Below are 20879 nucleotides of genomic sequence, written 5' to 3' on the forward strand. Positions count from 1 at the left end.
TCCATCTCTGACAGCTTTGGGTTCGAACGACGACGAGGGGTTTTCGTCCGACCGCTTCGGCTTCTTGCTGCGACCATGATTTTGGTCTCCGACAGCGCAAGGCACCGCCGGCTATGGGTACTCGACATCCTTCGACGCCGGTCCCTTTGCTTCGACATTGGCCCGGTTTCTTCAACATTCACGGTCGGACTCTTCGCTTGCTTCACCTTATTCTTCCTCGCATGATCGATAGAGGGAATAGGGTTTTTTTTTTTTTTTTTTTTTTTATATAATTATTTATATATAAAACAGGCTATTTCTCAACTATTTTGTCTAAATAATAATAATAATAATAAAAGAACATTACTAATTTATTTTAATTTTTTGTAAACAAATAAAATACATTAATATAGGAATAAAACTAATATTTCACGTATGATTTTTTCTAATTTCGAGATTAAGCATAGGGGCGAGTGTCACAATCCAAGGAGTGATTGTGCCTCTAAGTAAGTCGTCGAGGATGATAACTAGTTTAAATGAGGCAGGATGTCACAATCTTATATAAATGGAATAGGTTGTGACCCTCACGTTACAACAAAAGAAGCGACTTTGGTGCTCATCCGATCACACGAGGGCGTAGACGAGTGGGATAATGTAAGTGAAGAGAACAGTGCATCATCTAACACACAACCACACAAATAGGTATTGAAGAGAAGTCAAGACATAAGTAAGATAAGGGGACGGGAGAGATAAAAAATGAAGAATTATCTCATTTATAAACATTTTAAAAAATATATATAAATTTCTAACATGGTTTTCAAATAAATTTTTTCTTAGCTCATTATAACTATAAAAGAAATTTAATTATTTTATTTTGATTTTTCTTTGGATTTTACAGAGAAATAAAGGAAATTTTAGAGATTGAAGAACTATTTTAAACCCTTGAAACAAGTTTTGATGCGCAAACGAAATTATACGAATTCAAATTACGAAACCTAGTCATCGTCGCCGGTGAAATTCAGAACCGGCGCTCGTTCCAGTGTCCAAGATGGCCGAAGGAGATGCAACTGTGTCAGCTTCCACAAGCTCCAATCGCGAAGGAGGATCATCACTCTGCGAAGAGTGTAAATCGAAGCCATCCAAGTACAAGTGCCCCGCTTGCTCATTGCGCTCTTGTAGCCTCAACTGCGTCAATGCTCACAAGAGGCACAGTGGCTGTACTGGCAAGAGGAAGCACATCCAACTCGTCCCGCTTTCTCAGTTTAACGATTCTATCCTTCTTTCTGGTACTTGAACTCCCTCCCTCGACTCATCTCACTGGTTTTGAATGTTTCAATTACTACTGATTTTGCGTTAGTGGTTCTGGAATTGTTTAGCTTTGTAATTTGATTGGATTCGCCATAGCTGTGTTCTTGCGTCTCTAAGAATGGATATAATGGTTGTTTTTACGATATGTAGATTATAATTTGCTGGAGGAAGTGAAAAGAATGGCTGAATCAGCTCAAAGATTCAGAAAGAAATTGTGCCCTTATACTCATGCTTACTTTCGCCTACCATTTCATCTTAAAAGTTTGCGCACTGCTGCTTCAAGTAGGAGAACAAAAATCATGTTTCTCCCTACAGGAATCGAAAAGGGAAAACAATCAAACTCGATATGACAAGAGGTTATCTTCTCCTTATTATCCATGCGTTACCTAGAAAGTTGTGTCATCACATGTGTCGAGGATTTGTAACGCCCCAAGTCCATCGCTAGCAGATATTGTTTTCTTTTGGCTTTCCCTTTCGGGCTTCCCCTCAAGGCTTTAAAACGCGTCTGCTAGAAAAATGTTTCCATATCCTTATAAAGGGTATTTCGTTCTCCTCTTCAACCAATGTGGGATTGTGAGATCTCACAAGATCATTGGGAGAGAGTCCCACCTTGGCTAATCAAGGAATTGATCATGGGTTTATAAGGAATACATATCCGCTGGTATGAGCCCTTTTGGGGAATCCAAAAGCAAAGTCACGAGAGCTTATGCTCAATGTGAACAATATTATATCTCCGTGGAGAGTCGTGATTACCTTTTCTTTTCTGAAATTGTTGCTTGATAAACGAAGTTTCTTTGTTTACCGGGAAAAAACAATCTTCTGGACAATGGAATGGCGGTTTAACTCTACAGATATTGTTTTAGTTGACGATGGGTGAGTTTTTTTTTTCCCACGCCATTGGAAGGATGATTTATTATTGTTTTATTTTGGTTGTTTCCTCCAAATTCATGGCAAGTGATTGGGTCTGACTAATGAAATGCTTTGAAAATATTTCCTTTTTCTGCAGAGTTAATGAAAACTCGAAGCTTTCTACCATTCTTGAAAACCATCTACAGCCAAGTCCGTGGAAAAATCAACTTCAGAAGTTCTGTGAGCAGCTGGATAGCCTCAAATTTTTTGTCCGTGCATACCCCAAGGTTATATTTCAATTCCTTTGGGTTGTTTCTCAAGTATTTCATATTTGATGTTCATAGTCAATTAGTGGCATCTTGTGAGATCCGACATCGATTGGATAGGAGAATGAAACATTCCTTATAAGGGTGTGGAAACCTCTCCCTAAAAGACATGTTTTAAAAACGTGAGGCTGACAACAATACGTAAGGGGACAAAACAGACTATATCTGTTAGTGGTGAGCTTGGACAGTTACAAATGGTATCAGAGCCAGACACCGAGCGGTGTGCCAGCGAGGACGCTAGGTCCTCAAGGGGGGTGGATTGTGAGGTCCCATATCGGTTGGAGAGGAGAATTGTGAGATTCCACATTGGTTGAAGAGGAGAACGAAGCATTCCTTATAAGGGTGTGAGAACCTCTCCCTAAAAGACGCCTTTTAAAACTAAGGTTGATAGTGATATGTAACGGGTCAAAGCGGACAATATCTTCTAGCGGTGAGCTTGGGCTGTTACATAGCTAGTGCATTGCTCATGCACCAGGGGATATATGGTGCACTTCTATGCTTCAGCCAACTTGTCATTTGCCTGTCATTATTTTGTAACTACAAGGTAGAAATCCATGTAGTCTCTTTTTTTATATAAAAGAAAAGGATTAGTGTCATGTTTGAGCTTGGAATTAGAACGATTTAGTCGATTCACTTATTCAAGTACTCCTTAAAGACAGATTGTATGGCAGCTATTTGCTTGGAAGAATTAAATTTCCAAGGGCTTCCTTTAACTTGCCTTGTTTATTATGTATATAGGGAGCTACATCGCCTTTCCATGAGCTGGACTCGAGATTGCCAATAAGAGAACTATTTTACAATTTGGTTTTTGTGGAATACCCTGTTATATATGTTGTTCTACCCTCTCAAACTCCCAACTTCCAAGTAGTTAAAACTGCCAAACCAACGAGTCATAATCCAGAAGATACCAATACTGAAAAAAATGATCCTGCTAGTCATGAAGGTGTTTCCTTCAGGGTGGAAGAAATAGAAGATGACGACAATTCCTGCAATCCTCGTGTTCTTGATCTGTTGAAAGTATCAACTTCAAGCCCACGTCGAGAAGTCGACTCCCAAAACCTGCATAATTACTTCACAGATTTGATGGGGAAGCATGAGTTTGGGAATGGCCCGAATTCAAGCTCCTAGGCCGAGGAGATAGCGGTTTCGAAAGGATTGGAGTTTGATTTTGAGCAAGATCTGATAGATACTTACTCAAATATCATGGCACAAATCAATCCAGATGATTTTCTTGATTGGGAAGGAGACTTTTCCAAGGGAGTTGAAGAACTGGAGGAAGGAGAGATTATGGAGTAGTGATTAGAATATCGTATATATGTTTTTTTTAATGACATTTGGAGTGAAACCTTATTATTCACAAATCCAGACTGCAGGAACTATGAGGTCATATTTGAGGTGAAGTTCTACAATATTTACGAGCTTGCCGTTCGTAGTCTGTATTTCTTTGTTATTTGTAGAAGTTCTACTCAAGATAAAAGACAATTCTACAATACATTGGTTGGTGATAAAGTAATCTCATTGCACCAGAGGCCTCATGAACATGAACTAAGAAAAAATTGAAGTTTGGAGGTTCTATTTCAATCAATGCAAGAAATGGTATGAGGAGATGCTGCTCATCGTGCTCCGGTAGTAGCATCCGAGGAGGAAAACCACTGCATCACTCCCGTCCTTCGCAGAAAACCCGAGTCCAGCCATTTGAAGGCAATGGGCAGACCAATAAAATGCAGAACAGAAAGACGAGTCCCCTATTCTTCTTTTTCTGCTCTGTCATGGTTTCAATGTTTTTCTCCACAAAATCGACAAGATCTTGTGGAAAAACTCGACGTCCAGAGCTTTTTAAGCGACAGAATGAAGAACTATTCCTGTAACCTTTTGTAGACACTTTTAACTCAGTTAAGCCTCCACCAAACTGGAGGCTTCTTTGGAGGAAAGTGACCAATGTGGTGAGAGAGAAACCACTTTTCCAATTATAATCAAAGTAGGTGAAACCAACTCTGCTGCTTTGATTTCATCTGCAAGATCCTTCAGTTCTGCAAAAACCTGCACAAATGTAATAGATCCAAGCAAGATTTGTTCAAGGCACGACCAAGATGAAATGAAAAGACTTAAGTGAAAGTATGCCCTGCCCCCTTGATATTAAAGTCTAGATCCAGATGTCACTGAAAAAGTAGCTCAACGCAGAGAGATCTCCTGGTTTAAGTAGATTTGCTAGAATGGTAACGAACCGACACGTTAAGAGTGTTTGGTTGAACCCTACCCAACTCAGAACAAAAGTTGAAGGCAGCAGAGAATTGTGCTTACTATTCTTTGTTGGGGTGTTGTCCCTCGTTCAATGGCAGCAGCTGGGGTATCAGGGGGCAGACCATGATGCATCAACTTAAGGGCCAGAGATGGAAGAGTTGATAGACCCATGTATACCACCAGAGTTGAATCTGGATCAGCTGCATTCTCTGCCACAAATAGAGGATCCGTTCCACCCTGTCTCGAGTGACCAGTGAGGAACCTGACACTTGTCGCAACGCCCCTGTGTGTCAAAGGAATTCCCAATTCAGCAGCTATACCCGAAGCCGCAGTTATCCCTGCAAGGGAAACAAAGGTTACTCTTAAGAGTAGTTTCCTTAAACTGGTGGTGCATTGGCAATCAGAATGTGATATGTTAATGACAGTTCAATGATTGATTACGAGCACGAAGCGAATTCAAGAGACCTTGTAACCAAATCGTCCTCAGGTACTCGAGCCCATCTTACCTAATTTCTTACTCCTGGTTCTATTCCACATAACTTAATATCACTCCATTCTCTTCGTTTGGAAGGAGTCAAGAACAGAAAATAGGTACCGCTAACCGATGTTATTCTCTTTAGGCTTTCCCTTTCGAGCTCCCCCTCAAGGTTATAAACGTATATGCTAGGGAGACATCCTTATAAAGAATGCTTCGTTCCCCTCCCCACCAATGTGGGATCTCATAGAAATGCTCTACGTCGATGTGTTAGAACGTAGCCTCGCTGGGAGCAAGGACCTACGAGTGCCTTCCCTACGACTTTAGCCATCCCAAACAGGTGTTACATTCTAACCTAATATGGTCCATCCACTTCTGAAGGGACTGAAGAACAGAATTCAGAAATGCACTTACCAGGAACAATTTTGACTTGAATCCCTTGCTGTTGCAAGAAATCCATCTCCTCCCCACCCCTTCCAAACACCTAAAAGGAATACAAACAACAGAATTTTCAGGATGCATCACTAAAAATCATTTGAATGAGCCATTCGAAATGCACACTTACAAGAGGGTCTCCTCCTTTAAGCCTCACAACTGTAGCTCCAGCTTCAGCAAAGTTCAGAAGTAACTCATGAATCTCCTCCTAAACAAATACCCATTCAGCAACAATCTCAAAAAGGCCAAACCAAACCCATATTAAGTAGAGATTTTCAGAAGAAAAAGCTCACCTGGGTTCTGCTATGGAAACCAGCCGTCTTCCCCACATAGAGAAGCCTAGCATCAGAACCCACCAAATCCAACACATCATTAGAAACCAATCGATCATACAAAAGCAAATCAGCACTCTGAATCACTTTCACCGCCTTCAATGTCAAAAGCTCAGGATCTCCAGGGCCAGTCCCCACCAAAAACACATTCCCCGGCCCACATTTCCCATCATCGCAACCACTACTTGCCCTCTTTTCCCTCAGCACCTGCAGCAATTTCTTCAGCTCCGGCAGCTGCAAGGCAATGTCATTCTGCCGTATAGACTCAGAATCAGACGGAATAGAACACGATGAAGCAACAGAACTTTCATCCGCTTGGTTCTTGTACAGCCAATCGTCTCTTTGGTATCTCTTCACGGAATGTTTCTCGGTAAATGGCGAAGAAGAAGAAGAAGAAGAAGAAGAAGAGCAGTGAAAAGAACAAATGGGTTTGAAATTTGAGGATCTGGGTATTGTTGGGCGAGACGCAAATAGCGATGAAAGAGACTGTAGGTCGCAAACACGAGCCATGGCGAAGGAGAAAGTGGGAAAAGGCGATGTCCGAAAGGGGAATAAATATGGGATAAATGAGAGGAAGCCTGTGGCTCTACGGCTCTAACACATGGACTTTGAGGAAGATGAGAAGGCAAAAGGAAAGGAGTGGCGGCGGCCTGCCTAAACAAAAATGAAGGAAAAGGGGAAGGAGACAAGGAGTGGCCTTTTGAGATGTGCGAGAGACCAAATTGAAATCCCTGGGACTGTCTATCAGCTGCCATGAATTTCACAGCTGAATTGGAAACTTTGAGGATTTTTTCTGCCTTTTTCTTTTGAAATAGCAAATAAATGCGCAACTCTCTTCGTTATATGGGCCGTAGCTGAATTGGGCCGTAGCTGAATTGGGCCTCGTGGTCCAGTAATCCTATCCGTTATAATGGGCTGGCCCATGATTATTATCAAGTAAATGAGCTCACGATCATCTCGCGAAAAGTATAGCCGCGTGATTTACGAGCGTTGACTTTTCGGAATATCCACGATTTTGTTGCCTAATATAATAATTAATTGTTTTATTAAATATAAGTTTTAATTTAAATTTTTTATTTATTTGTTAGTTAAAATAGATTAGAACTATAAATTAAAAAATATATTGAAATTTTATGGATGAAATAAATATAAACGCATAAACTTTTAATTTAACTTAGATTTATTTTTTTTATATTATTTTATTATTTATTCACACATTCAATAATGAGACAATTTTACATGAGGAATAAAAGCTCGACCTCGAACATCGAGCTAACCCCCCACCGGATAGGGTCACAAACAATCAGAATACGCCACGTGGAAAAAGTAAGGGGTATTTTAGTCATTTGTGAAAACTTCCAAGGGTGCTCTCTGAAATCTCTCTTTTGTCTCACCATCGTCGTCTCTGAACCTTTATTACTTCGGATCTAATGATTTTGAGAGGAGAGCTCTGTAGTTCTCTCTGAAAATCGAAAATGCCTCAGAATTTCTCCTAAGAAACAGCGTCAGTATCTGAATCTCCCAGTTTCCCTCATTTGGGTGCGTGATTTTCTGGTTTGATTCTGATTCTTTTAGTGCAATCTCCACTGTTTTAGCTTTTGCTTCCTTACCCTCTTCTTATTTTCCAAGAATTGCTAATGGGTCGTGTCGATCGGTGTGTCAATCGAGCGAAATCACATTTGGGTTATGCTCGATTGTGGCGCCTCTGTTTCTGCAGGACTCTGTTTGATCGAGTTAGCTTTGCATAGCTGATGATCTTAGCTTCTACTTACCAAATTGATATCTGTTTGAGAAAACCATGTGGCTGTTACCTTTTTCTTAGCTATTATAATGGCATTTAGCAGCAATCCATGGCTCATTTGCTTGCATAATGTTACTTAGGGAAATGGAGTTGTGTTTTTGTTTACTGGTTTGTCTGAAAATTTCTTATGTTGACACAGATGTATAGAGAGGCATATGTTGTCTATCAAATGAGGGAACATTTTCAATTCATGTGATATAAGCAAGAGATGAAAGGGGGGAACATCATCAGGGTGAAGGGGGGACATCTTTCCATTGCCATGGTTGTTCTTATGTTTACAACCATATTGTTATGGGGTTGGGATAAAAGCTATTTTGCTAGTTTTCTTCCACTGACAAGACAGCAGTATATGATACCACTTTCAGGTATTTTCCCAACTGATCATATTCTTTCTACCATTTAAGAAGTTTCTTGTGAATCTATGTTAAGAATGGGATGAAAATGGTAGAATTCTAAGCCTTCTTTCTTTGGCAACTTCACTTGAATGCTTAATTGTCATGAACTTTAATGATTTTCATTTATCTCTGTCTTGTTTTCTCTTAATTGTTCATAGCATTGTGTTTGTTGATTAATTTTCTATATCATGGCTTAGAATATGTAGTGGGCGTGTCAAATAGTTCCTTAACTACGCCAAAGGATGAAATGGCTAAGTTAGAGGACAAAATGAAGGAAAGAAGTAATAATAGAGATGAAAAAGAACAACCAAGAAAAGGTTCAGACTACTCTGATGCTGATTCTATCTCCAAGCCCACTCCTATCTCCAAAGGTAGAGTTTAGATTCTCAAAGTGTAGGCACATATGTGTTTGTTCTTCGTAGTTTTACACTGAATTCAGCTTTTGATCTGTTTAAAAATGATATCCAGTTCGTATCTAAGATATTGCTGCTCTTTCAGTTTGCAACTACGCCAAAGGTAGATGGGTTGAAGACAATAGGCGGCCATGGTATTCCGGGTTAGGATGCAAACAATGGCTATCAATAATGTGGGCCTGTAGACTAACAAAAAGAAAGGACTTTTCTTATGAAGGATATAGGTGGCAACCGGAAAATTGCTACATGCCTGAGTTTGAGCGTTCATCATTCCTTAGAAGGTACTTGAGATTTTATCCCTCCATGAGCGAAATGCTTGTGTGTATTGTATGCTTAAACCTTGTTAGTTCTAGAGATTTGACTGCCATTTTGGTTCTTAGAATGCAGAACAAAACACTTGCATTTATAGGAGATTCATTAGGTAGGCAGCAGTTTCAATCTTTAATGTGTATGCTCACTGGCGGTGAAGAGAGCCCTGAAGTCGAAGACGTGGGGAAGGAATATGGTCTAGCTAAAGCTCCCGGGGCTCGTCGACCCGACGGATGGGTGTATCGGTTTCCAGACACGAACACCACCATTCTATATTACTGGTCAGCCAGCCTCTCTGATCTAGAACCTATTAATAGAACAGATCCAGCAACAAATATTGCAATGCATTTGGATCAACCCCCAGCTTTCATGAGGAAGTTCCTCCATGAGTTCAATGTGTTGATTTTGAATACAGGACACCATTGGAATAGGGGAAAACTTGAAGCAAATAGGTGGGTGATGTATGTTGATGGAAAACCAGTGGAAGAAAAGAAGCCTTTGGATATGGGGAAGGCCAAGAACTTGACTGTATACAGCATTGCCAAATGGCTCGACTTGCAACTTCCCCGACATCGACGTAATCTAAAAGTTTTCTTTAGGACAATTTCGCCAAGGCATTTCTTCAATGGGGATTGGAACACCGGAGGATCCTGTGATAATATGATTCCTATGTCTGGTGGGAGTGAGGTTGTCCAAGATGGATCTAGTGACATTGTTGTTGAAAGTGCTTTAAAGGGTACCAAGGTGAAGATCCTAGACATAACTGCCATCTCTCAGCTGCGCGACGAAGGGCACGTGTCACGCTATACCCGTCGAGCAATCTTAAACACAAGTGATTGCTTGCATTGGTGCTTGCCTGGCATACCAGACACATGGAATGAACTGCTACTTGCACAGATATAGTTTTGCATATCAGCGCTTTCAGAGTATACAAGATTCTTAGTAATGGTTGTAGCTGAGAATCTATCAATCTACTTCATATAGGCTGCCTGAAAGTACTATTGAAAGGATGTTACGTGTTCTTCGTTCATGTATTCGAGAAAGCGAAAAAGCCGAGCTATTTCGAGTCGTTACAATATGTGTGGTGAAAAGTTTGCATCAATGGCTGCTCTGATCCATGAAAGGCAAACCCCTCCAAGTAAGGCTTTCTACTTATTCCTTCTTCTTTTGATATGCATCATTGAGAATCCTGATTTCTTATGAGAATGGTTTGGGGATTGAATAGTAATGATCACTGTTGGCGATTTGGAACAATTTTTTAAGCACTTAGTTGCATGTTTTTTTGTTCATATATGTTTTTAATCGTGTAACCATTAGAGAAACCAGGAAATAAAAATGTCACATGTATAAGTCTCTAAATAGGAACAAATCAATCCCAAAAGAACAGGAAAAAAAGAACAGAGCTAAGAACTAGAAGAACATGTTCTACAAACACCCACAAGCCAAAAATATCAAAATCAATGGATCCAACACAAGGAAAAGCTTCATGTTCTTCAGCTTCGATGAATCGATTCAAGAACAGAGTTGATAATGAAAATCACAGGCGAGACAGATTTGCAGAAACTGGGAAATAAGAGACGATTATAGGAGCTTGAGGTGACTGTGAATCAGATTTTGGTTTGTGTTTGGAGGGCTGTTGTTTGTGTTTCATGTTTGAATGTTCTTCACCATGGGAGACCTTTGAAGATAGAGAAGGAAGGAAGCAACCCAGGAGAGCTGAGACTTTGAGAGAAGAAGGCATCTTATTGCGCTTTGGGCTTTAAGAAATCAAAGGAGAAGGGAAGATTTTGCTTTAGATTTTTTGAGATGGAAAGAAATTAAACGGAGATATGATGAATTTATAGTCCACTTTGAGAAGACTGCAAAGACTGGAAGGGTCAAAAGGTTGAGTTTGGGGAACAAGCAAAGATCTTGCCAACCTCTTTCCTTTATCCTTTTCAACCTTTTTATTCACCTTGTTGAGTAAGTACAATGTATCGCACCTTTGCTAGCGGGCGATACGTAATTGGTCAAAACGGACAATATTTACTAGCGATTGGCGTGGATTGTTACACATGGGTGCCTAACCGTAAAGGAGGGTCCGGTCAACGGTATCAGAGTCAGACACTGGATGGTGTGCCAGAGAGGTCACTGGCCCCAAGTGGGGTGGATTGTGAGATCTTACATCAGTTGGAGAGAGAAACAAAGTAATCTTTATAAGGGTGTGGAACCTAAAACCGTGAGGCTGACAACGATACGTAAGAGGTCAAATCGGACAATATTTGCTAGCAGTGAACTTGGGCTATTACAAATGGTATCAGAGTTAGATACTAAGTGATATGCCAGTGAAGTCGCTGGGCTCAATAGAGTGGATTGTGAGATCCCACATCGGTTGGAGAAGAACGAAACATTCTTTATAAGGGTGTGGAAAACTCTCTCTAATAGACGTGTTTTAAAATTGTGAGGTTGACTGTGATACATAATAGGTTAAAGCGGATTTACAAACGTGTATTTACTTAGTTCTAATTACGATACTTCCTATGCTACGAATTTAGTTAGCAACTTCCTTATTATCATTAAATTATTACCATTTTCTTAACGAGATAATACAAATTAAAGTAAAGTATATTAAAATGTTGACTATAATTTTATTCAAAATTATCTATAAGACACGTATGGCAATTAGTAATTTAATATAAAAAAGATTTCCAATATTTAATCATATAATAGAAGAAATTTAAATAAATTTAAAAAAAAAATGCTTAAAATTTGATTTTTTCTCGTGAAAGGGAAATCTACCTACTCTAAAAAAATATTTCACATAAACAATCACGAAAGTCTTCGTTGTATTATTTTATTTTATAAATTTTACACAAAATTAAATATTTTTTTTTACAGTAAATAAATTTTATATTATTATAGTATAAGAAAGTTAACATCAATATATTTTAATAATTTTCTAAACCCATTTTGAATTATTATTTTATTATTTTATTAATATATTTAGATTTTGACAAATTTTATTTATTTGCTAAATTTATAAGAAATAATGTAACGTCAAATATGAATCAAGTGAGAGTCTTTCCTCGAAGATTTATGATTTTGTAACAGAGAAGGTGGTAGCTTTCATGGGTAGAACGCGTCTTAAAAAACGTTTTGGAATTTCTTTCTTCTCTTGGCCCCAACGTAAATAGTCGATTTTGATGGACGAAAATGACTTTTTTTTTTTAATTTTTTTAATTAAATTAATTGGAAAATTATTTATTTATTATTATTATTTTTTTTTGTATGACCCCACTTTATTTATTTATGATGGATAATAGATTTGAACTCTAATAGAAAGTATATATATTATGTTTGTATGGCTAAGGTTAGTTTGGATGAAATTTAAATTAATAATTAGAGGTATTAAAAAAATTTAGTAAGATTTTGATTGAGTTCTAAACTTATTTAATTGAATTGATTTTATATAAATAATAATTTTATGGATTAGATTAGTTCGTGAATTTTCTTAAAATTAGATTAGATTGAACAAAATAACCACGAATTAATTTTTTTTAAATATATATTAAAATTGAATGGTAAATTTTAATTAAATATTTAAAGATAAATAATTAAATCTCTTATAAAATAATATTTTACTTCTATTAAAAAATAAATAAATAAAGTACTGACTAACTTAAACCAATCCAACAAAAAAAAAATGACATAGGTTTATTATTTAATAAAAATTCGTTGGGTCGGGTCTAAAAAATATCTCGACCTAACTCAAGTAAACTCAACCCAACCTATGAAAACTCTTATCAACGACCGTTTTAAATTCTTCAGCTTCAAAATTTTACGATTTGAAACCGGGGACATACAAACTAAAGGTTATTTTGAATTTAGTTTATTGATATGAAGTCATCTTACAATGATGTCGGTGTTTAGTAAGCTTTCTTTAAAAATTAAAATAATATTTTGGTCCGTGTACTTTCTATGTTTATTTATTTTAATTCTTTATTATTATTTTTTTTTTAATTTAGTCACAAAAATTTGAGGAATATAGGATAAGGACGAGGTTATTTGTTCCACACTTTATGACAGATTTATAAAGTAATAACAAACTATATTTTTATAATCTAATAATATTCACCAACAAAAAATAGTTCAAATTTTTCTTACAACGTTGTACAATCCAAAAACCAATACATGGAGTTGAGAACTAAATAGCCGCCGCCGCTCACTACATGCGAGAAGGATAGGAATTAACCGGAAAATACGACACGACAATCGGAGCTCCCTTGCGCTCCGGCGGCGCCGGTTTCTTCTCCGATTTCAGATTCTTCGACGGAATCTCCTTGCCGGCGGCGGAGACTCGGGAGGGAGGGAAGCAGCAGCGGAACATGTGAGAGGAGAAGAAGGCCATTTCAAATGGTTTGGTAACGAACTTGGTGGCAGTTGGGATCGATCCTGTGAGTTCTTCCTGGTTTTGTGGACATATTTATAGACGGAATTTTTGTTGGTCCAATTGCTTGCCCTTACAAGGAACCACCCGTGGACCCCATACCAAGTGGTCGTGGCGGCTTTTTTTACCACGTCAGTTTTATTTCTCTCATTTTCATCTTCTCGTCCACTCATCCCATATTATCTTTTTATTTATTTCCCATATTATCTTTTTATTTATTTCCCATATTATCTTTTTTGTGTCCATTTATTCAGCTTGACATCAAACTTACCCAATAACCCGTGTTGTCTATGGCCACATGCCCCATTACATACCAAAATCTTTGGGTTGTATACATTCGTTTCGAGAAAACCATGTCTATGTCTGCAGAATCATGTCTATGTCTAGTAGAGCTGAAAGTGTTTCTTTCTTTACTTATGCATTTCTAAAAAAACTCTCTCAGTCCTCGTTTTCTAAAACATTCTTCTTAAAGCATGGTCAGAGACTTAAATATACATCATTAGGTTGAAAGTAACACGATTTTGAGTTAGCTAACTTACTCGATGGTGAGAGTAAATGTCGCACAGTCACTTACAAACGTCATGTAAGAGTGTGATTGTGACACATGATATTAAATTTTTATTAAACAATATGATGGTTAACCACTTTTTTAATCGTAAGAGGGAGTTCATTCAGAACCGGTGGAAGTTCCCCACGCCGACCCCTCTCGTCTTCGGTGGGTCACCTTTCCAAGACTGAGAAAGGCTTCGTCCAGAAGAATGGTATCGTCCGCAAGTTCAACGCTCGTACGATTAAAAAAGGGCAGATCAAATACTTGAGATATTTTTAAAGCATCTTTCTCCATCCTCTCCCTCCCTTGTCCCTCCACCATCCATAGTAGACTATTCGTTTTCCAGTGCCGTGGAGTGAGGTTCCTCTATCGACATCAAGAAAAATATAATTAGTGAGTTTCGCACATATTTGATGCTAAGTTTTAATACTACGAGACTCCACTTGACGTGTTCATTGACGCTATCAAAGTTAGACGTTAGTTAGATAAAGGGAAGATCGTTGATGTATAAGTAGTCGCATGAAATTTAATACTCGTTTCCTCGAACCAAGTACAAGTCACTCCTCAAATATGTAAGAAACGTGAAAGCTAAGCATACATTTCAAAAAACTAAAAACAACACAAAACCGAGTCTAAAGAACAATCGACCATTCGCTGTCGAAACAAGAGTGAAACTTCCTTACATTTTGTTCTACAAAATTATGCCTTGTTTACGCGGATTGGTTGGCCTTCCAATAACTGCAGCAAAGAAAAACATATCAGACACGGAACCTTCTTCCAACTTTTTTGGATCAATATGCCATCATCTTTGAGAGTGTGGCTCATCCAACCGCGGAGTAATATCGATAACTAACCGAAGATGTATGTAACGGCCCAAACACACCGCTAACAGATATTGTTCTCTTTGGACTTTTCTTTTCGGGCTTCCCCTTAAGGCTTTAAAACGCATCTACTAAGGAAAGGTTTCCACACCTTTATAAAGGGTCTTTCGTTCTTCTCTCCAACCAATATGGATTGTAGGATGTCACAATCCACCTTCTTTCACGGCCCAGCGTCCTCGCTGGCACTCATTCATTTCTCCAATCGATGTGGGACCCCTGCCAAATTCACCCCCCTTTAGGGGCCAATGTCCTTACTGGCACACCGCCTTGTGTCTAGATTTTGGTGTCTAGACATTGTGACATCCTACAATCCCACATTGGTTGGGGAGGAGAACGAAACACCCTTTATAAGGGTGTGGAAACCTTTCCCTAGCAAACGCATTTTAAAGCCTTGAGGAAGCTCGAAAGGGAAAGCCCAAAGAGGACAATATCTGCTAGCGGTGTGTCTGAGCCATTACAATGTTCGTGTTCGAAATGTCTATCAATCAACAAGTTTTAGAACAGTTTCTCACATGTTAGTCATCAAAGATGTTATATTAGCTGCACTTACTTCGGGAAACAGATAATGTCTACCAAACCAATGGATATTATGTGATATGGACCAGAAAGTGAGATAGAGTGTGCATAAATTGGTATCGATACCACGAAATTCGACACGATAGAGAATCGAAGCGAGTTACTTACAGCGTTGTTAAAAGATGAAATGGCAGCTTCGACTTCCTCCTCTGAAGAGAAGGTAACAAAACCATAGCCACTCGATTTCGAGGTACCGGGAACCCGTGAAACCTTTGCGCTGAGAACTTTACCCTTTTCGGAGAAGAAGTTCTTGAGTGTGTCAGTAGAAACTGTACTTGAAATGTTTCCTACATATACTTTGTAGGGACTGTCAATGAACTGGGATTCGTCTGCCTGAAGAAGAGACATGTCGACCGTATTAACCAAAGGCTTTTCGGTTATGTTGACTTTAATCGTTCGTCCTCCGACTTCCTGTCGTTAGATCAATATTGTCAGCACATATGATCTATGGGAAACAGTTTTTGTTGCACTTTGTAGGTATTACTATGAACTTACTGTATCATTCAGTTTCTCAATTACTGCATTAGCATCATCAACTGTTTTCATGGTAACAAAGGCAAATCTGCGGCTTCTTCCTGAGTATTTGTCATACATGACCTGGAAATGGAACAAATAAGAGTCTTGAAGCCAACACCAACAGTTACCAAGTAAAGATTTAAGAACAAAGCAATGCTAGAATTCTTGGAATCACGGACCTCCACAATAGTATGATATTGTCCACGTTGAGCATAAGCTCTCATGGTTTGCTTTTGGTTTCCCAAAAGGACTCATACCAATGGAAATTTATTCCTTACTTAACCCATGATCAACCCCTTTTATTAGCCGAAGTGAGACTCCTTTCCCAACAATCCTCCCCTCGAACAAAGTACACTATAGAGCCTTCCCTGAAACCTATGGAGCCTCGAACAGCCTCCCCTTAATCGAGGCTCGACTCCTTTTCTAGAGCCCTTGAACAAACTACACCTTTTGTTCAACACTTGAATCACTTTTGATCACACCTTCGAGGCTCACAACTTCTTTGTTCGACATTTGGTTAAGGGCATGACTTTGATACCATGTTAGGAATCACGGACCTCTACAATAGTATGATATTGTCCACTTTTAAGCATAAGCTCTCGTGACTTTGCTTTTGATTTTCCCAAAAAACCTCATAAACTCATGATTAACCCCTTAATTAGCCGATATGGGACTCCTTTCCCAACAATCCTCAACAGATTCCCAATACCCAGTTCCCGATCCGCAACAACAATGGATAAACCTATGTGAATGGCTCCACGGGCATGCTCTGACGATAATGGCATAAGATCTTCTACTTGGAATGAACAGTTTGAAAACCGTATACAAGTAATTAACATAAATTATCTAGTGTTATCCTGTCTATATTGAAGTGAAACTAATCACATTCCAGCACTAAATCAGGCAACATTGAGCAGTTCTAATGAATTTAAGAACAAGTAAACTAAATCAATGCGAACGTTCCAGACAAACTAGATATAAGCCTTCAAAATCCAGCAATCCGCCAAAATCAAGCACAACGCAGATTATCAAACAAAAATTCAGGATACCAAAAGAAAAGAACAGTTCCAAGCAGAAATTACGCACCTCAGCCTTCTCCACAGCGCCATGTTCTTCAACAATCCGAGTGAGCTCCTCATTACCCACATTTCTAGGTATGTTCCCAATGTACAATTTCCTTGCCGCCACCGAACTAGGATCCTGGACAGAAACCGCCGCTTCTGCGACGGCGAAGAGTCTGGTGCAGCGTTTTCCGGCGGAAGTTTGAAGACCGGGAGATACACGGAGGAGGGTATAACGAGGATGAAACGAGATCGGTCGGAGAAATTGAGTGGATAAATTTTGCGGGATTTCCGTGGGTTTTATGGAGCTTTGGATGAGATTCGCCGGCGTTAATATGGATGAGATGGAAGCCATTTTTGGCGTGCAGAGCTTGTGGTGCGAGTAACAGAAGACGCTATGGAAGAACCCCGAGGCGAGGCCAGAGGTTTATCCAGTCGGGAAGAAGAGATTGATCTAAGCCCGTGCTGCACGCACGTGGCATTTCTTTTTTTTTTTTTTTTTAAGCATTATTATTTATAATTACACGTCATCAAAAAATTAATTAAAAAAAAATCATCCAATTCAATTATGTAATAAATATGGGAATATATGGAGAGATAATTCAAAATTAAAAAAGTAAATTATAAAATATTAAAAACAAAGCAAAGAATAATTACAGATCTTTTCTATTATTTACCATTTTTCATCACTGTTCTTTAATTTAATCGTGAGAATCTTTTTTACTTTTAATTTTCACCATTTGTTTGATATTATTATAAATAAAAAAAACATATAAAAAACAAAGTAATATTAATTTTTTTTAATTCTATTATTATTAAGACTTAGATTAAAACGGTGCATAATTGGTCGATAATGTAACTTATTTTGTAGTACTGTCAACAAATATAACATTAATGTCCTTTAAAATTATAAAATTAATGATAGGTTGAAATAAATATATTTCAGTTATTTAGTATTTAATAATTAGACTAAATTAATCAAAATATCCTAAAAAAAATAATGATATTTTATTTAAAATTTTCAAAATATTTTTTAATTTAAAAAAAAATTAAAGAATCTGGTAAATTATCTCTAAATATTAAAAAATATTAACGAAGGTTCTAAAAAATTAGATATATATTTTTAAAAAAAATTGAAATATTTATTTATTAATTTAGCACAATAATAATTATTGGAAGTAGATGAAAATATTTAAATATTTTTGAAATTAAATAGGAAGTTATGAAATGAGGAATAAAAGCAGAGAGAGAATTAGAGAAAATGATTTGTTTCCCGAATTGTCCTCTCTGTCACTCCCCCTTTCTCTCTCTCTCCTCTATTCTCCATCAGTTACCATTTTCATCTCTCTCTGCTATACATTTTACGGCCATTCCTCTGTTTCTTCAATTAAAATGCTCTGTTTTCCCTCCTTCCATGGAGCTTGAATTTCTCCTTGTTTTGCAGGCCATTGGGATATTCAAGTAACTTTCTGAAGCTTTTTCATCAATGGGGAAGAAGAATCAGCCAACCCCACATAAACCACACGAAGATTTCAAGCTTAAAGAAACCTCCCCCAATATCAATGGCGGAAAATCCTCTGTTCGTATCAGTACTACGTTCGATCTCGTCGAACAGATGCTGTTTCTTTATGTCAAAGTCGAAAGAGCTAGAGATTTAACGCCGCCTTCTGACCCTTTTGTCGAAATCAAGCTTGGAAACTACAGAGGATCCACGAAAACCTTAGAGAAATCAGAAAACCCAGAATGGGGTTCTGTTTTTGCGTTTGCTAAAGATCGAATTCAGACCACCGATGTTGAGATCTCTCTGTTTAACAAGTCCGCCGCCGACGCCGAGGTCGGCAGTATTGTTTTGAGTATCTCCGACGTTCCTATGAGGGTACCGCCGGACAGTCAATTGGCGTCACAGTGGTATAAACTTGAGAAGCGGAACGGCGGTGACAGTCGAGTCAGGGGAGAGTTGATGCTCTCTGTTTGGATGGGGACTCAAGCCGACAGCCATTACTCAATTGCGTGGCACTCCGATGCGGCCGCCGCCACCGGTGACGGTGTCGTCAACACTCAATCAAAAGTTTATCAGTCGCCAAGGCTTTGGTACTTGAGATTGAACATAATCGAAGCTCAAGATTTAGTCATTAAAGACAAGAACAGAAAACCAGAGGTTTTGATCGAAGCAAAACTTGGGATTATTCAGATGATAAGCAGAATATCAGAGAGTAAAAACTTGAATCCGACATGGAATCAAGACATGTTGCTTGTAGCTGCAGAGCCATTTGAGAAGAATTTAGAGCTACGTGTTGTTGATAAGATTAATCCAAATGAAATTCATGTTCTTGGTGTTTGTCAAATTCCTCTCGACAAAATTGAGGTAAGAAACAACAGCTCGCCGGTGGAGAACAAATGGTACAATCTCAAGAAGCCCGACGGCGACAAGGCAGAGGCGGCTGAAACAGAGGAGGTGAAGTTTGCAAGCAAATTACACTTAAGGGTGTCTTTAGATGGAGGCTACCATGTTCTTCATGAGCCGATTCACTACGCGAGTGATCTCCGAGCAACGTCGAAGTCGTTATGGCCGTCGCGCATCGGTGTCTTAGAGCTCGGGATCTTAAGTGCTTCAGGGTTGTCGCCGATGAAGCCGAAAGAGAATCGAACCGATGCATTTTGTGTTGCGAAATACGGACCAAAATGGGTGAGGACTAGGACAGTTACTAATACCTCAGCTCCAAAATGGAATGAGCAGTACATTTTTGAGGTATATGATCCATGTACTGTTCTAACCATTGGTGTGTTTGATAATGGCTATCTTCAAGGAGAGGATAAAGGGAAGGATAGTCGAATCGGGAAGGTTCGGATTCGATTATCGACGCTCGAAACCGATCGGATCTATACACATTCGTACCCTCTTGTGGCATTGCAGGCCAGTGGTGTGAAGAAGATGGGTGAGATTCAGCTGGCAGTGAGGTTCTCTTGCTTGTCTTTGATCAACATGTTGCAGATTTACGCACAAGCTTTGCTGCCTGAAATGCATTACACTCTCCCTTTATCCATTTACCAAATGGATCACTTAAGAGACCAATGCTTAAACATTCTTTCGGACCGACTAACCCGAGCCGAGCCAAAGCTAAGGAGGGAGGTCATCTACTACATGCTCGATGCAGATTCACACATATGGAGCATAAGGAAATCCAAAGCTAACTTCAATCGAATCGCAGCGCTTTTCGATTGGTTGATTTTATTCTGCAAATGGTTCGGTTGCGTTCGAAGCTGGACGAATCCTACCATGACAATAGCAGTACATATAATGTTTATACTCGTTGTGTTCTTCCCTGAACTAATCTTCCCCACGGTGTTATTCTACTGTTTCGTGCTTGGCATGTGGCGATACCGAGTTAGGCCAAGGCATCCGCCACACATGGACACCGAGCTCTCGTATGCTTATGCAGTGACGGCCGATGACTTGGAGGAGGAATTTGATACGTTCCCGAGCTCGGTGAACGGAGGAGTGCTGAAAAGACGATATGATAAGCTTCGGCATATCGGGGGGAGAATGCAGGTGCTGATGGGGGACATAGCAACGCAAGGGGAGAGGGTGGAAGGGCTGCTAAGCTGGAGGGATCCAAGGGCGACTGCGCTGTTTATGATGGTTTGCCTTGTTGGGGCTGTGGGGATGTATGTTGTTCCTTTTAAGATTCTTGTGCTATCATTGGGGTTTTATGTTATGAGACACCCAAGATTTAGGATTGCTTTGCCTTGTTTTCCTCAGAATTTTCTTAGGAGAATGCCTGCTAGAACTGATTCTTTGCTTTGAGAATGCTCTTGTTTGCAACCAGCTGCTGTCTTTTGCCAACAACTTAATAAAAAGAGTACCCTTTTTTTTTTTTTTTTTTTTTTTTTTTTTGTGTTTGTTCATAATGTTGTCTTGTTTTGAGTGTGTTTGTTTTTATAAACTTATGGAGAAATTCGAGGAGAAATTGGGTTGGGTTATTTAACCCTTTAGACCCCTTTTAGA

At 38.9% G+C, this 20879-nt stretch overlaps 5 protein-coding genes across 6 annotated transcripts; 3 read left to right on the forward strand and 2 right to left on the reverse strand.

Annotated features, from left to right (window-relative positions):
• Positions 1–60: 60 nt before the first annotated feature.
• LOC111806999 (uncharacterized) lies at positions 61–3971 on the forward strand. Its single transcript, XM_087128862.1, is given in 7 exon segments — positions 61–183; positions 878–1265; positions 1438–1603; positions 1605–1643; positions 2077–2160; positions 2294–2423; positions 3201–3971. Coding segments are annotated over 6 exon segments (1215 nt in total). The 5' UTR covers positions 61–183; positions 878–1027; the 3' UTR covers positions 3759–3971.
• On the reverse strand, positions 3937–6687 carry UPM1 (urophorphyrin methylase 1). Its single transcript, XM_023692564.2, has 5 exons — positions 5907–6687; positions 5744–5821; positions 5593–5662; positions 4764–5041; positions 3937–4502 (listed from the first exon to the last, which is right to left on the reverse strand). The coding sequence occupies exons 1-5, from the start codon at positions 6453–6455 to the stop codon at positions 4356–4358; spliced, it is 1122 nt and encodes a 373-aa protein (XP_023548332.2). The 5' UTR covers positions 6456–6687; the 3' UTR covers positions 3937–4355.
• A 608-nt stretch (positions 6688–7295) lies between these two features.
• Positions 7296–10152, forward strand: LOC111806997 (protein trichome birefringence-like 14). 2 transcript variants are annotated; one of them, XM_023692557.2, is made up of 5 exons: positions 7296–7484; positions 7886–8111; positions 8348–8512; positions 8640–8835; positions 8935–10152. In XM_023692557.2, exons 2-5 carry the CDS (start codon positions 7955–7957, stop codon positions 9764–9766), a joined length of 1350 nt encoding a protein of 449 aa, XP_023548325.2. In that variant the 5' UTR covers positions 7296–7484; positions 7886–7954; the 3' UTR covers positions 9767–10152. The 2 variants fall into 2 exon arrangements, with proteins under 2 accessions (XP_023548325.2, XP_023548323.2); XM_023692555.2 differs by having other exon boundaries at positions 7303–7484; positions 8339–8512.
• A 4193-nt stretch (positions 10153–14345) lies between these two features.
• On the reverse strand, positions 14346–17307 carry LOC111807001 (small ribosomal subunit protein cS22). Its single transcript, XM_023692565.2, has 4 exons — positions 16899–17307; positions 15792–15893; positions 15405–15707; positions 14346–14577 (listed from the first exon to the last, which is right to left on the reverse strand). Exons 1-4 carry the CDS (start codon positions 17226–17228, stop codon positions 14539–14541), a joined length of 774 nt encoding a protein of 257 aa, XP_023548333.1. The 5' UTR covers positions 17229–17307; the 3' UTR covers positions 14346–14538.
• A 787-nt stretch (positions 17308–18094) lies between these two features.
• LOC111806996 (FT-interacting protein 3-like) lies at positions 18095–20728 on the forward strand. The gene has a single exon (XM_023692554.2). It carries the CDS (start codon positions 18360–18362, stop codon positions 20676–20678), a length of 2319 nt encoding a protein of 772 aa, XP_023548322.2. The 5' UTR covers positions 18095–18359; the 3' UTR covers positions 20679–20728.
• Positions 20729–20879: the final 151 nt, after the last annotated feature.

The sequence above is a fragment of the Cucurbita pepo genome, chromosome 12, assembly GCF_057944985.1.
Source record: "Cucurbita pepo subsp. pepo isolate OVF chromosome 12, ASM5794498v1, whole genome shotgun sequence".
NCBI classification, from domain to species: domain Eukaryota; kingdom Viridiplantae; phylum Streptophyta; class Magnoliopsida; order Cucurbitales; family Cucurbitaceae; genus Cucurbita; species Cucurbita pepo.

Bases quoted from the DNA above. Each gene is read 5' to 3' on its own strand.
- LOC111806996 (XM_023692554.2), top strand. From the start codon at position 18,360: ATGGGGAAGAAGAATCAGCCAACCCCACATAAACCACACGAAGATTTC.
- LOC111807001 (XM_023692565.2), bottom strand. From the start codon at position 17,228: ATGGCTTCCATCTCATCCATATTAACGCCGGCGAATCTCATCCAAAGC. The intron at 15,894-16,898 runs GTGCGTAATTTC...TTCCATTTCCAG, and splicing joins GCGCTGTGGAGAAGGCTGAG to GTCATGTATGACAAATACTC. The intron at 15,708-15,791 runs GTAAGTTCATAG...ATCTAACGACAG, and splicing joins TTGAGAAACTGAATGATACA to GAAGTCGGAGGACGAACGAT.
- UPM1 (XM_023692564.2), bottom strand. From the start codon at position 6,455: ATGGCTCGTGTTTGCGACCTACAGTCTCTTTCATCGCTATTTGCGTCT. The intron at 5,822-5,906 runs GTGAGCTTTTTC...GTATTTGTTTAG, and splicing joins GTTTCCATAGCAGAACCCAG to GAGGAGATTCATGAGTTACT. The intron at 5,663-5,743 runs GTAAGTGTGCAT...TATTCCTTTTAG, and splicing joins TTAAAGGAGGAGACCCTCTT to GTGTTTGGAAGGGGTGGGGA.
- LOC111806997 (XM_023692555.2), top strand. From the start codon at position 7,955: ATGAAAGGGGGGAACATCATCAGGGTGAAGGGGGGACATCTTTCCATT. The intron at 8,112-8,338 runs GTATTTTCCCAA...ATCATGGCTTAG, and splicing joins GTATATGATACCACTTTCAG to AATATGTAGTGGGCGTGTCA. The intron at 8,836-8,934 runs GTACTTGAGATT...TTTGGTTCTTAG, and splicing joins CGTTCATCATTCCTTAGAAG to AATGCAGAACAAAACACTTG.